The following is a 12,357-nucleotide window of genomic DNA, read 5'->3' on the forward strand; positions in this document are numbered from 1 at the left end:
GATTGGTGGTAAAATACAACTCAGCTAATTAGCTGTTTTAATCAGAAGATAAATTTTCCCTCCTAGTCAAGTCAAGTCACTTTATTTCTAATGCACTTTAACAGCAGTTCCACTGCACCAAAGTGCTGTACAGGCATAAAAGGACACACAAGCAAAAATAGGGATAAAATAAATAAATAAAGTAAGTCTATAAAAAAATTATAATAATAAAAATGGGGGACTGAAGAAAATGACTGGGACCTTTCTGGGGATGTGGAGGAGGGTGTTGCTGTTCGATATTAAGGATCTAGGAGTTGGCTGAAAATGAACAACATCTGTTATATAGGGTGGGGCCTGTCCATTTAGGGCCTTAAAAAATAAATAAGATTTTAAATTGAATTAGAAAATAAAAGACAGTGTGGTGGGGTGAGAAAACAGAGTGTGTAGAAAAAACTCTTTCTCCCTCCACACAAAAGCACTGTATTCAACCACTCCAACTTGATGTTACCTGGCAGAAAGAGGCATGGCACAATAGAGGTTAAAAATTAACAGTTTCTAATATATTAACACCGGTAAATAATTATTGTAGTTACATGTGAATATTGAATGTAAAAAGGTACCAAGGTTACAGAGAAAATAAAAATGAGAAGAAAGAGTAAAGGGGGAGAGAGAGAGGGAAAGAGGCAGAGCCATGGGAAGAAATAAGATGATAGAGCAGACTCAAAACCAGAAGATCCGGTTTCGATGGAAAGACAGCTGGGAAAAGAAAAGAAAAGAAAAGAAAAAGAGCCCCTTCCCCACATGTGAGCAGACCTTTATACCCCTGGCCTACAGGAAGTTGTCACAGACCAATCAGAACCTGTTGTTTCTGATGTCACGCCCCCGGTGCCTCCCATCTGGGGAAGACAAAGAGAGTGGGCGGTCCCGACGGCCAGCACCTCACACGTTGCCGTCCCACAAAAGGCATGAAAAACAGAGGTGTTGAATCTTCATGCACAACAATTGGCACAGGAATGTCACATTTTTTCTTGTAGACGGCCACTATGCAAAACAAAGGCATGGTCCTGCGACGGCCGCTATGTAAAACAAAAGCATGGTCCTGCGATGCCCAATCTAACACCGGCATACAGTGCAGTGACACAAAATCTGGGGTATTGTGTTCTCTCTTTTTAGTACCCATCAGCTTTTTTAGTACCCATCGCTGCAAGGATTGCTTCGAATATCATTTTCCATCAGTCCATGTAATTATCGGAGATTCCTTGTAAAATCTGGGAGATTTTAAGTGAGAGGTACATGGACAATTTAATGAAAAAGATAACTGAATCTGAATTTTAATGATTAGTGATACTTTACACCAACGGCATTTGGTGAGCTGAGAAATGATTTCGGTCTTGGTCTTGGCCTTGGTACCCTCAAGTCTCGAGTGGTCTTGGTTTAGGCGGTCTTGACTACAAATCAGGAGCACAGAAATGACTCAAGAAAAATAACTCAATAAGGTCAAGTCTTTCAAAGAAAATTCCCTCTAAAATGAAGGAAGAATGTCCACAGCTCCTTGATCCAAATATGATGCCATTCATGATCATTTTTGTTCTATTTCAGTAGATTAAAGTGTTCCAAAAACAATTAAGTGCAAGTTCTCCTTCGCATAATCTGTTTTCAATGTAATAACCATCTTCAATACAGGGGAGCAAAAATGAATATCAACATTCTGCATTGTTAGAATGAAACATTACATTTTTTCTGTTATTTAAGTATAATTTTGTGATTTCTCATAGGTGCAAAAATTGTTATTTTCCAATATTTCAACCATGTCATTGGTTTAAACACAAATGGCTGCAGTAGGGCCATAATATACATTGTATTATTATATATTTTTACAACAACAACAAAACATAATTTACAGCGCTTCCTTTTCCTCTAGGGCAGGATATGCAAATACCCTCCCACTCCAGCTCTTTATAAAGCACAAGTTCACTTGAGCTCATGTCAGAGTTAGAAATACGTATTTTTACATTTTATTTTTATATATTTACAATGGAACTGAAGACAATTTGTCACTTCATACTCATCCTGGTCTACATACACAGTAAGAGGATCAATGTTCTGAGCATTTTATATGATATTACTGGATTACTAGACTGTGGAAATAAACATGATTTCATTTGATTTAGGTTGCAGAAGTCAGACTCTGACTGAGTCTGGACCAGCGTTCATTAATCCTGGAGGATCTCATAAACTGACCTGTACAGCGTCCGGGCTGGACTTTGATAACTACTGGCTGGCTTGGAACAGACAGGCACCTGGAAAAGGCCTGGAATGGGTCGCAACTGTTACACATGACAGCGGCAGCAAATATTACTCTCAAGCTGTTCAGGGTCGGTTCACCATCTCCAGAGACAACAGCAAGGATGAGTTCTATCTGCAGATGAACCAGCTGAAGAGTGAAGACACGGCTGTTTATTACTGTGCAAGAGACCCACAGTGACACATAATACTGCAGCGCTGAACATAAACCCCACGTTCACAGATTCCTCAGTGATGGACAAAGTAGAAAGACCAAATACTGGACTCCAACATTAAAGTCCTCCCTTTCAACTTGCACTGGTGTGAAAGTCAAAGTCTTCAAATTTGCTTCAAAGTCTATAGGAAATGTACTTTAATATCACTCATGGAACATCATTTATTACTCTGACATGAATATTATAGAAATCTGTCATAATCACGAAATATTAGGCTGAAGAGAACCAAGTAGCTGTGAATTAACAACATTTGAGGACACACACTGTTTTGACTGAAGACTGAAGCTGAATTTTAAGGAAAATAAATGCAATTCATATGATCTAACTTTGTCATAAATTGTACACCAAACTATTTGCATTTGCAAAAGTATTCAGGCAGAAATAGAGCATTTTCGAGAAGAATTCCAGGGGTGCCAATATTTTTGACCATAACTATCATGTTTACCATTCAGAAGATCAAGGTCATCAGTGCATTAAAAAAAATACATGTTTCACACCATGTTTGAGAAATAAAAAAAAAAAAAATTCTCTTGAAAGAATTCATTTAAGAAGTAACCCCATGTACCTTCTACTACTTCCTAGAGTTTTTATTTAGTGATTTTAAAAATGAATTAATTTACTGATGGGACATTTAACCAAGACATTTAACCTTGAGTGACTCCTGGGGGACTGTCCCTGTAATTACTGCTTAAATACTAAAGTCACTTTGGATGAGGGTGTCTGCTAAATTACATAAATGTAATCGATATGGATTTTTTTTTTTGTAACTGGTGGTCCTTGTCTGACGAACCTCAACCTGAACCTGATGATGGAGCTCTTCCACCATTTCTGCCCTTTGCTCCTTTATAATCTCACTACTCCTCCTGTTACAGGCAATTTACCTTGTTTTACACCGTATGGTGATAAAAGACCTTCAGTAGATGATGGAGCTGTGTGTTTTATTCTTATATTTCTATTTTTTCAAGGTAAACGTTTGCGTTGCTGAGATATGAATGTTAATCTTTATAAATGAACATGCGTCCTCATGCGTGTTTATTTCTCAGGTATCATCTGTGATGAGATCAGACTGGATCAGATGGAGCCTCAGATTAAAAGACCAGGGGAGACCTTCAAGATCTCCTGTAAAGTGTCTGGTTTTGACATGACCAGCTACTACATGCACTGGATCAGACAGAAACCTGGGAAGCCACTGGAGTGGATTGGAGAAATGAACTCAGGATCAAACTCAGCAACATGTGCAGCGTCCCTAAAAGACCAGAGGATGTCTCTTTGAGCACACAGTACTTGCAGGCCAAGAGTCTGAGAGCAGAAGACACCGCGGTGTATTATTGTGCTCGAAGAGCCACAGTGACACAAGAGACTGAAGTGCCGAACAAGAATTTCCTGTGTTGTTCAGAAATGACAGCGTAGGCATAGCAACGTGTGATGGTACACCGTCAAAGTACGTTCCTTAAATAAATTGCAAGCTGGACTATCAAATGGAAGTGAAAGTGACTTTGAGTGGACAAAAATAAACAAAGACAAACATCTCCATTCGGTTTAGGCCTATAGGGGGCGATCTATCCAAATCTCTTACCACTTCAGCCCTTTAAAATTACACTGCGCTGAGCATCCTTACATTTTACTGTCAGTGGTTTACACAAGATCTTCACATGATGGAGATGTGGACCAGTCTCTGTCTCCTTCTCATTTCACTGTGTCTAGAAGGTAAAGTGTGATGCTGCTGAGATACGTATGATGCTGGGAAATATTTGGTCGGTAACACTTCTCAACATGAGCTCATGTACCCAGGTATTGTTGGTGATGAGATCAGGCTGGATCAGACGGAGCCTCAGATTAGAAGATCAGGGGAGACCTTCAAGATCTCCTTTTTCACATTGAGCAGCTACTGGATCAGACTGAAACCTGGGAAGCCACTGGAGTGGATTGGAAGTATAAACGGTGGAACAAGTTACTACTCAGAGGCGCTGAAATACCAGTTCATCGTGACTGATGAAATCTCCTGGAGCACAACATACTTAGAGGCCAAGAGTCTTAGAGCAGAAGACATCGCGGTGCATTATTGTGCTCGAGAGACTGAAGCCCAGTATGAAAACAGCTGTGCTCTTCAGGAACGACTGCAGTTCCCGGCCAAGTCCATCAGATTACTGGTCCTTGTGCATTTGTATTCTTGTCAAAGCCATTCATGCTTTGGCTTTATTAGGAAACTTAGGGTTATGATAGACAATAATATTTAAGAGGAGTGTCTACAGGAATGGTTTCTTACCAATCAGTCAGGGTGGGTTCAAGTGCAACTGCAGCTCAGATCTTCATATTCATTCTCTATGCAAATCCACGTGTCCTTCCTTTCCTCCTGTCTATACATCAAGATCAGGGTCCACTGTTCATTCTGCATACAGACCAGCATCACAGTAAACCATGTTGTCTACAGTTCTGCTGCTCCTGGCAGCTGCTTCCTGGCAGTATTTTCATCATGTGAGCATGTGTGCTGCACAAAAACAAAGACCATTCTAGTTTTGTTTTGCAGAAAATTCATTCTAGCATAATTCAGGTAATTCTGTAAATAAGTTTCTTCATTTGACCTCTAACATTAGGGGTCACCAAAAAGAAAATAATGTTCAGGGTCTTTATCAGTTGACTTTGATTGAATTGCAATGATATGATGAGAGTTTGGGAGACTTGCAAAAGAGGAAAAAAATTAACTTCACTGAGAAAAAGGTGGTAGTAGCCTAGTGGGTAAGACACTGGCCTGTGAACCAGAAGACCCGGGTTCAAATCCCACTTACTACCATTGTGTCCCTGAGCAAGACACTTAACCTTAAGTTGCTCCAGGGAGACTGTCCCTGTAAATACTGATTGTAAGTTGCTCTGGATAAGGGCGTCTGATAAATGCTGTAAATGTAAATGTGAGATTAAGGTCTGCATTTTCCCAGCAATATTGAGCCTGTGCCTATTAATTGACTGTGCAAATCAAATAACAATTATTTATATAGCAAATTTCAAAATTCAGTCCAAAAAAATAAATCAGTAATTCTGTAATATTTGTACTTACTTATTTACAGGAGCTCCAGTTCCTTTTAAAGCGTCTTAAGTGCAGGATATGTAAATTTACTTTCCTCTACACCCCTTTATAAAGCACAGCATCATTTCTGCTCATCATTTCTGCTCATGTTGTTGTTACCCACTTGTACAGATTCACATGCTTTAAATAATATTACAAGTGTTCAGAATGGATCTGAAGAGTTTCTGGCACATCATGGTCATGCTGGTGAACATTAATTGTGAGTTGAGGTTAATAAGGTAAGAGATGGTTTTCCAGACTTTATAATTCTCACGTATTTAATTTTTTTACAGGTTGCAGAAGTCAGAGTCTTATTCAGTCTGGACCAGCAGTCATTAATCCTGGAGGATCTCATAAACTGACCTGTACAGCGTCCGGGCTGGACTTTGATAGCTACTATATGGCTTGGAACAGACAGGCACCTGGAAAAGGCCTGGAATGGGTCGCAAGTATTAGCAGTGGCAGCGGCAGCATATATTACTCTCAAGCTGTTCAGGGTCGGTTCACCATCTCCAGAGACAACAGCAAGGATGAGCTCTATCTGCAGATGAACCAGCTGAAGAGTGAAGACACGGCTGTTTATTACTGTGCCAGACACCCACAGTGACACATAATACTGCAGCGCTGAACATAAACTGCACAGATTCCTCAGTGGTGGACAAAGTACACAGACAAAATATATTAAGTCCTCCCTTCCACTGGAGTTAAAGGTGAAGTCCTCAAATTAGCTTAAAAACCAAAAGAAAATATAATATCACTCATGGCACAACACACTTATTACATGTCAGAGTAATAATTTATTACTCTGACATGTATATTTTAGAAATCTTTCATAAACACAAAATATCTGTAATTGCTTGTGATTTTGAGTTATACAAAAATAAATTGTTGTTGTTGTTGTATTCATATATTAAGACAAGACTGTGCAAAATCACATGGAATTAATCTGGAATTCATGAAAATGTATATGAATTAACATTGGATTATAAAAAAATTTGTATTAACATGTAACTGACATGATTTATGTGGATTAATTTAATATAAACAAAAATTAAACATATTGTGATGCCCAGGGACTGTTGGGTGGACACAGCTGAGTCCTGGTTGATCGCAGTCGAACATTATTCAGCCTGACTGACCAGGATCGATAGGAGAGAGAGGCAGCCCTTGGACGTCTTCTTTTTGGCCATCGCGCCGTTTCCTTTGTGTTTTGTTAATAAATCCCATTGATCTTGATTTCCGGTTTCAGTGCTTCAGCCCTCAGTCGTGACATATATAGCATGTAGTACATACACATGGATGCACAAACACGAAAATATACAGAAATGAATAACATTGTGGTGTAAAATGGTAACAGCAAAGATTGTTTTAATATAGCAGTTGTTGCTGAATATTTTTTCTAATTATTTTTAACATAACATTTTAACATGTGAAAGGTGTAATATGCAAATGAATTCTCCAGTCCCAGCCCTATATAATGACCCAGCACATTACACACACACCACACAGTTTGAGTGACTTGTTCTGCGACTTCACATCTGAATGATGGAACTCTGGACAACTTGGTGCTTCATCTTCGTTCTGGTCAACGTGAAAAGTGTGTTTTACCACGTTATTTATTCATAATTGTTGTTACTATAAACTAATATTAACGTGATTGTGTTTCTTAGATTGCAGAGGTCAAACACTGACTGAATCTGAGTCTGTTGTCATCAGACCTGGAGCTTCTCACAAACTGACCTGCACAGCATCTGGACTGGACTTTGACAGCTACTGGATGGCTTGGATCAGACAGGCACCCAGTAAAGGGCTGGATTTTGTGGCAATCATTGAATATGACAGTGATAGAGAATATTACTCCAATGCTGTGCAAGGAAGGTTCACCATCTCCAGAGACAACAGCAAAGATCAGCTCTACCTACAGATGGCTAACGTGAAGAGCGAAGACACGGCTGTTTATTACTGTGCTAGAAGCCCACAGTGAACCATAATACTGCAGCGCTGAACATAAACCCCCCACATACAAGAACAACCAAAACCTGATATTTTATTACAGAAGAAAGGGAAGTAATGTGGTGCAGAACAGGCATGAACACATCTCTCAAAAACACATCATTTTTTGTTCTATTTCAGTAGATTAAATTGTTCCAAAAGAATTAAGTGCAAGTTCTCCTTCTCATAATCTTTTTTCAATGAAATAACCATCTTCAATACAGGGGAGCATATATGAATAGAAACATTTGTTAGAATAAAACATTGTTATAATAAAACAGTTATTTCTGTTATTTCAAAAAGAATTTTGCAATTGTTTGTGGGTGCAAAAGATCAATTTATTAATATTGCTACCATTTTCATGTCATTGGTTTAAACACAAATGGCTGCACTAAGGCCATATTATATGTTGTATCATTATATATTTTTACAACAACAACAAAACATAATTTACGTCGGTTCCTTTTCAAGCCTGTAGGGCAGGATATGCAAATACCCTCCCACTACATCTCTTTATAAAGCACAAGTTCACTTGAGCTCATGTCAGAGTTAGAAATACGTGATTGAAATTGTATTTTTATATACTTATAATGGAACTGAAGACAATTTGTCACTTCATACTCATCCTGGTCTACATACACAGTAAGAGGATCAATGTTCTGAGCATTTTATATGATATTACTGGATTAATAGACTGTGGAATTAAACATGATTTTATTTGATTTAGGTTGCAGAAGTCAGACTCTGACTGAGTCTGGACCAGCGTTCATTAATCCTGGAGAATCTCATAAACTGACCTGTACAGCATCAGGGTTTAACTTTGGTGACTACTATATTGCTTGGAACAGACAGGCACCTGGAAAAGGCCTGGAATGGGTCGCATATATTAGCAGTGGCAGCGGCAGCAGCAAATATTACTCTCAAGCTGTTCAGGGTCGGTTCACCATCTCCAGAGACAACAGCAGGAAAGAGCTCTACCTGCAGATGAACCAGCTGAAGAGTGAAGACACGGCTGTTTATTACTGTGCCAGAGACCCACAGTGACACATAATACTGCAGCGCTGAACATAAACCCCACGTTCACAGATTCCTCAGTGGTGGACAAAGTAGAAAGACCAAATACTGGACTCCAATATTAAAGTCCTCCCTTTCAACTTGCACTGGTGTGAAAGTTAAAGTCTTCAAATTTAATTAAAAAGAAAAATGTACTATTAAAGAAAATGTACTTTAATATCACTCATTGAAACATGATTTATTACTTTGAGGTATATTTTAGAAATCTGTCATAATCACAAAACATTAAAGGCTGAAGAGAACCAAGTGGCTGTGAATTAACAACATTTGAGGACACACACTGTTTTGACTGAAGACTGATGCTGAATTTTAAGGAAAATAAATGCAATTCATATGATCTAACTTTGTCATAACTTGTACACCAAACTATTTGCATTTCAGGCAGAAATAGAGCATTTTTGAGACAAATTCCAGGGGTACCAATCATTTCGACCATAACCACCATGTATACTATATTTCAGAAGATCAAGGTCAGTAAGAAATGTTCTTGTTCTTGATAGGAAACCATAGTTAAGTGCATTAAAAGACCATGTTTCACACCATGTTCGAGAAATTAAAAAAATGCATTTCTCTCAAAGGAATTAATTTAAGAAGTGACCTCGTTACCTTCTACTACTTCCTAGTGTTTTTATGTAGTGATTTTAAAAATGAATGAATTTACTGATGGATGTAAAAAATATAGTTTACTATATTATATTTAAATGTAATTTTGAAATAAAAAAAATTAACTGTAAACATTTCTAACAATGTGCCTTTATGCACATTGTTATTATTTAAATATATTTTATTATGTAAATTTGTCATCCAAATTTTCGAACATTCGGAACCTCCTCTATTTAAAGAGGAAGGTGGACCCTTCATTCAGACAAGACCACCATGCCTTCTGCATCTCCACTGCTGCTGCTGCTACTGGCAGCTGCTCTAAGTGAGTTTCACTTCAGACGCTTCGTTATGATGTAACTTGTGTAAAATTGGTGTTAATAATCCGTGTGTGTTTATGAAATGTTCATCTTCTGTTTCTGTCTGCAGAGGTTCACTGTAACGTTGAACTCACACAGATGCCTTCTGTGGTCCAGCCGCCTGGTCAACCTTTGACCCTGACCTGCAAGGTGTCTGGGTATTCAGTGACTGACAGGAGCTACTGTACTAACTGGATACGACAACCTGCAGGAGAAGCTCTGGAGTGGATTGGAGAGGTCTGTGGAAGCGGTAACCTGTACCACAGTGAAAAACTGAAAAACAAGTTCAGCGTCTCCAGAGACACGTCCAGCAGCTCGGTGTCTTTACGAGGAAACGGTCTCCAGGCTGCAGACACAGCTGTGTATTACTGCGCCCGAAAAGCACCGTGGTGAAAAATATCACATAAATAGAACAAAAACCCAACAGTTACTCCACATTCCTCCATCCCAGAGTCTCACAGACTTTTAATACATTAAACCTGCAACACGGAACCACTGCTGCTAATATAAGCCGGTATTCATCTGGGAAAATGATCAGTAAGGCTAAATGTAACTTGCATGTTACTAACATTAATAATACTGGAAAATGGTTTATAAAAAAAAAAAACTAAATGTCTGAACTTATTGTGATATATTCGAAAGTGAAAGTGAAGTGATTGTCATTGTGAAACACTGCAGCACAGAACATGGTATCACAACGAAATGTGTCCTCTGCATTTAACCATCACCCTTGGTGAGCAGTGGGCAGCCATGACAGGCGCCCGGAGAGCAGTGTGTGGGGAATGTGCTTTCCTCAGTGGCACCTCAGTGGCACCTTGGCGGCTCGGGTTTCGAACCGGTGACCTTCTGATTATGGGGCCACTTCCTTAACTGCTAGGCCACCACTGACCTATTATATTCATTATAAAATGTACAGTAATGTGTAAAAGAGGGTTTGGGCACAGGGTACAGCAGTAAATTAAACCCTGTTTACTGTACTTCAGCCACTAGAGGGTGGTCTGTACAAAAAAAACTTCACTGTGGCTCCTCACATGACCACTCAGACTTATAACTGGACAGATTACTGCTAGTAACCCTGTTAAGATCTGAGGCAGATTCAGACACAGAACGTCTTATTGCCAGTATGGGAAAAAAATGTCATCATTTGGTTTGGGTTTTATAGAACAATGACAACAGGTTAGAACATGGAGTAAAAAGAAGTGTTGGTTCCTACTGAAGAACCTACACAAAAGTGATGTTTGCAAAGATATTGAAGAAGGTTAGGAGCTTGTAACTGATGACCAACAAGAAAAAAATAATTTCCCACCCCAGAACACCAAATTACACATCTGACACGACTTCCCGGTTCCTCTGGTCCCCACCCGCCCCGACGTTCTATTTTCTTTACCCAAAACCATGCAAAACAAACACATCCTGCATGCATTTATACTTCAGAAAATATGAAGACCATGTTGCATCTTCCTGAGAAGCTCTTATCATTTCAATCCAAATAAGCATAATGAATCTATTCCCAGTCTGTAACTGGAAGATTCACCATATCCAGGTACAACTCCAGCAGCAGGCTTTACTTACAGATGAACAACCTGAGAAGTGAAGACACGGCTCTGTATTACTGTGCCAGACACCCACAGTGAGAGAAGAACCTGGAGAGCAGAACAAGAACCACAACACACAATCATCTCCACCAAAACAGAGAAATACAAAAGCTAGAGTAGATGCATTCTGTTTAACTGACTGTTTTTGCCGACTATTAATATGGAATAGTGATACTTACACAGCTTCTGTCACTATGAAGCAAAAGTCTTAATTTGAAACAGGGAAAAAATTCAAAATAAATCCTTCTCTTCATTGTGTCTTTTTTTTCGGAAGCATACAGTGCATTTAGATATTTTCCATGTCATCATATATTTCATGTTCTCTTTGCACTACATTATACCATTATAATAAACTATTATGATGTAGTAATTATTACTGTCTACTGGTATTAATTTCACTCATTTATTTTTTTCAATTAAATTAATACATTTATACATATTAAAAAATATGTGCAGACCTGCAGCTGTAGTTAAATATCATAACTTTTAAAAACATGTCTGCTGCTGAAACTCACTGTACTTTACTGTCGGGGAGGAGTTTATGCAAAACACATGAGTAATATTATATATATGTACATATACACATAATCTCCTGGCTACAACAGGTCAACACAGAACAAGATGGATTTTCTATTTCATTTCATTCTTGTATCCATCTGTATGACTGGTGAGAATTATTACATTAATATTGCATAATATCATGTCATGATAGAGACTGATGCATCATGCTTTTCTTTACAGGTGTAAATGGCCAGACACTCACTGAATCTGAACCAGCGATCATTAAACCTGGAGGATCTCACAAACTGACCTGCACAGTTTCGGGTTTAGAGATCAGTGGCTACTACCTGGCCTGGGTCAGACAGGAACCGGGTAAAGGGCTGGAGTGGGTCGCCAGCATCTATAATGACTTCAATATTCACTATTCTCAGAAGATTACAGGCAGGTTCACCATCTCCAGAGACAACAGCAAGAAGCAGGTTTACCTGCAGATGAACGATGTGAAGAGTGAAGATACGGCTGTTTATTACTGTGCTCGACAGCCACACTGACTCAACCAGCTGCAGGGCTGAACAAAAACAGGACTTTTTAATATTTGTACAGGTTTATTCCTACAAATAATGAATGTTTTAAAAGATATGGTAAATGTTATGGCTTCAAGGATTCCATCACCTTAC

The 12,357-nt window shown here is 38.8% G+C and overlaps 3 gene segments (V, D, J or C); all 3 read left to right on the plus strand.

Annotated features, from left to right (window-relative positions):
• Positions 1–5,668: 5,668 nt before the first annotated feature.
• Positions 5,669–6,226, plus strand: LOC114794861 (Ig heavy chain V region 914-like). The segment is given in 2 exon segments: positions 5,669–5,779; positions 5,853–6,226. Coding segments are annotated over 2 exon segments (366 nt in total).
• Positions 6,227–9,501: 3,275 nt separating this feature from the next.
• On the plus strand, positions 9,502–9,977 carry LOC114793772 (immunoglobulin heavy variable 4-38-2-like). The segment is given in 2 exon segments: positions 9,502–9,550; positions 9,655–9,977. Coding segments are annotated over 2 exon segments (372 nt in total).
• A 1,818-nt stretch (positions 9,978–11,795) lies between these two features.
• Positions 11,796–12,231, plus strand: LOC114793773 (Ig heavy chain V region 914-like). The segment is given in 2 exon segments: positions 11,796–11,846; positions 11,921–12,231. Coding segments are annotated over 2 exon segments (357 nt in total).
• Positions 12,232–12,357: the final 126 nt, after the last annotated feature.

This window comes from Denticeps clupeoides, chromosome 7 (genome assembly GCF_900700375.1).
Source record: "Denticeps clupeoides chromosome 7, fDenClu1.1, whole genome shotgun sequence".
NCBI classification, from domain to species: domain Eukaryota; kingdom Metazoa; phylum Chordata; class Actinopteri; order Clupeiformes; family Denticipitidae; genus Denticeps; species Denticeps clupeoides.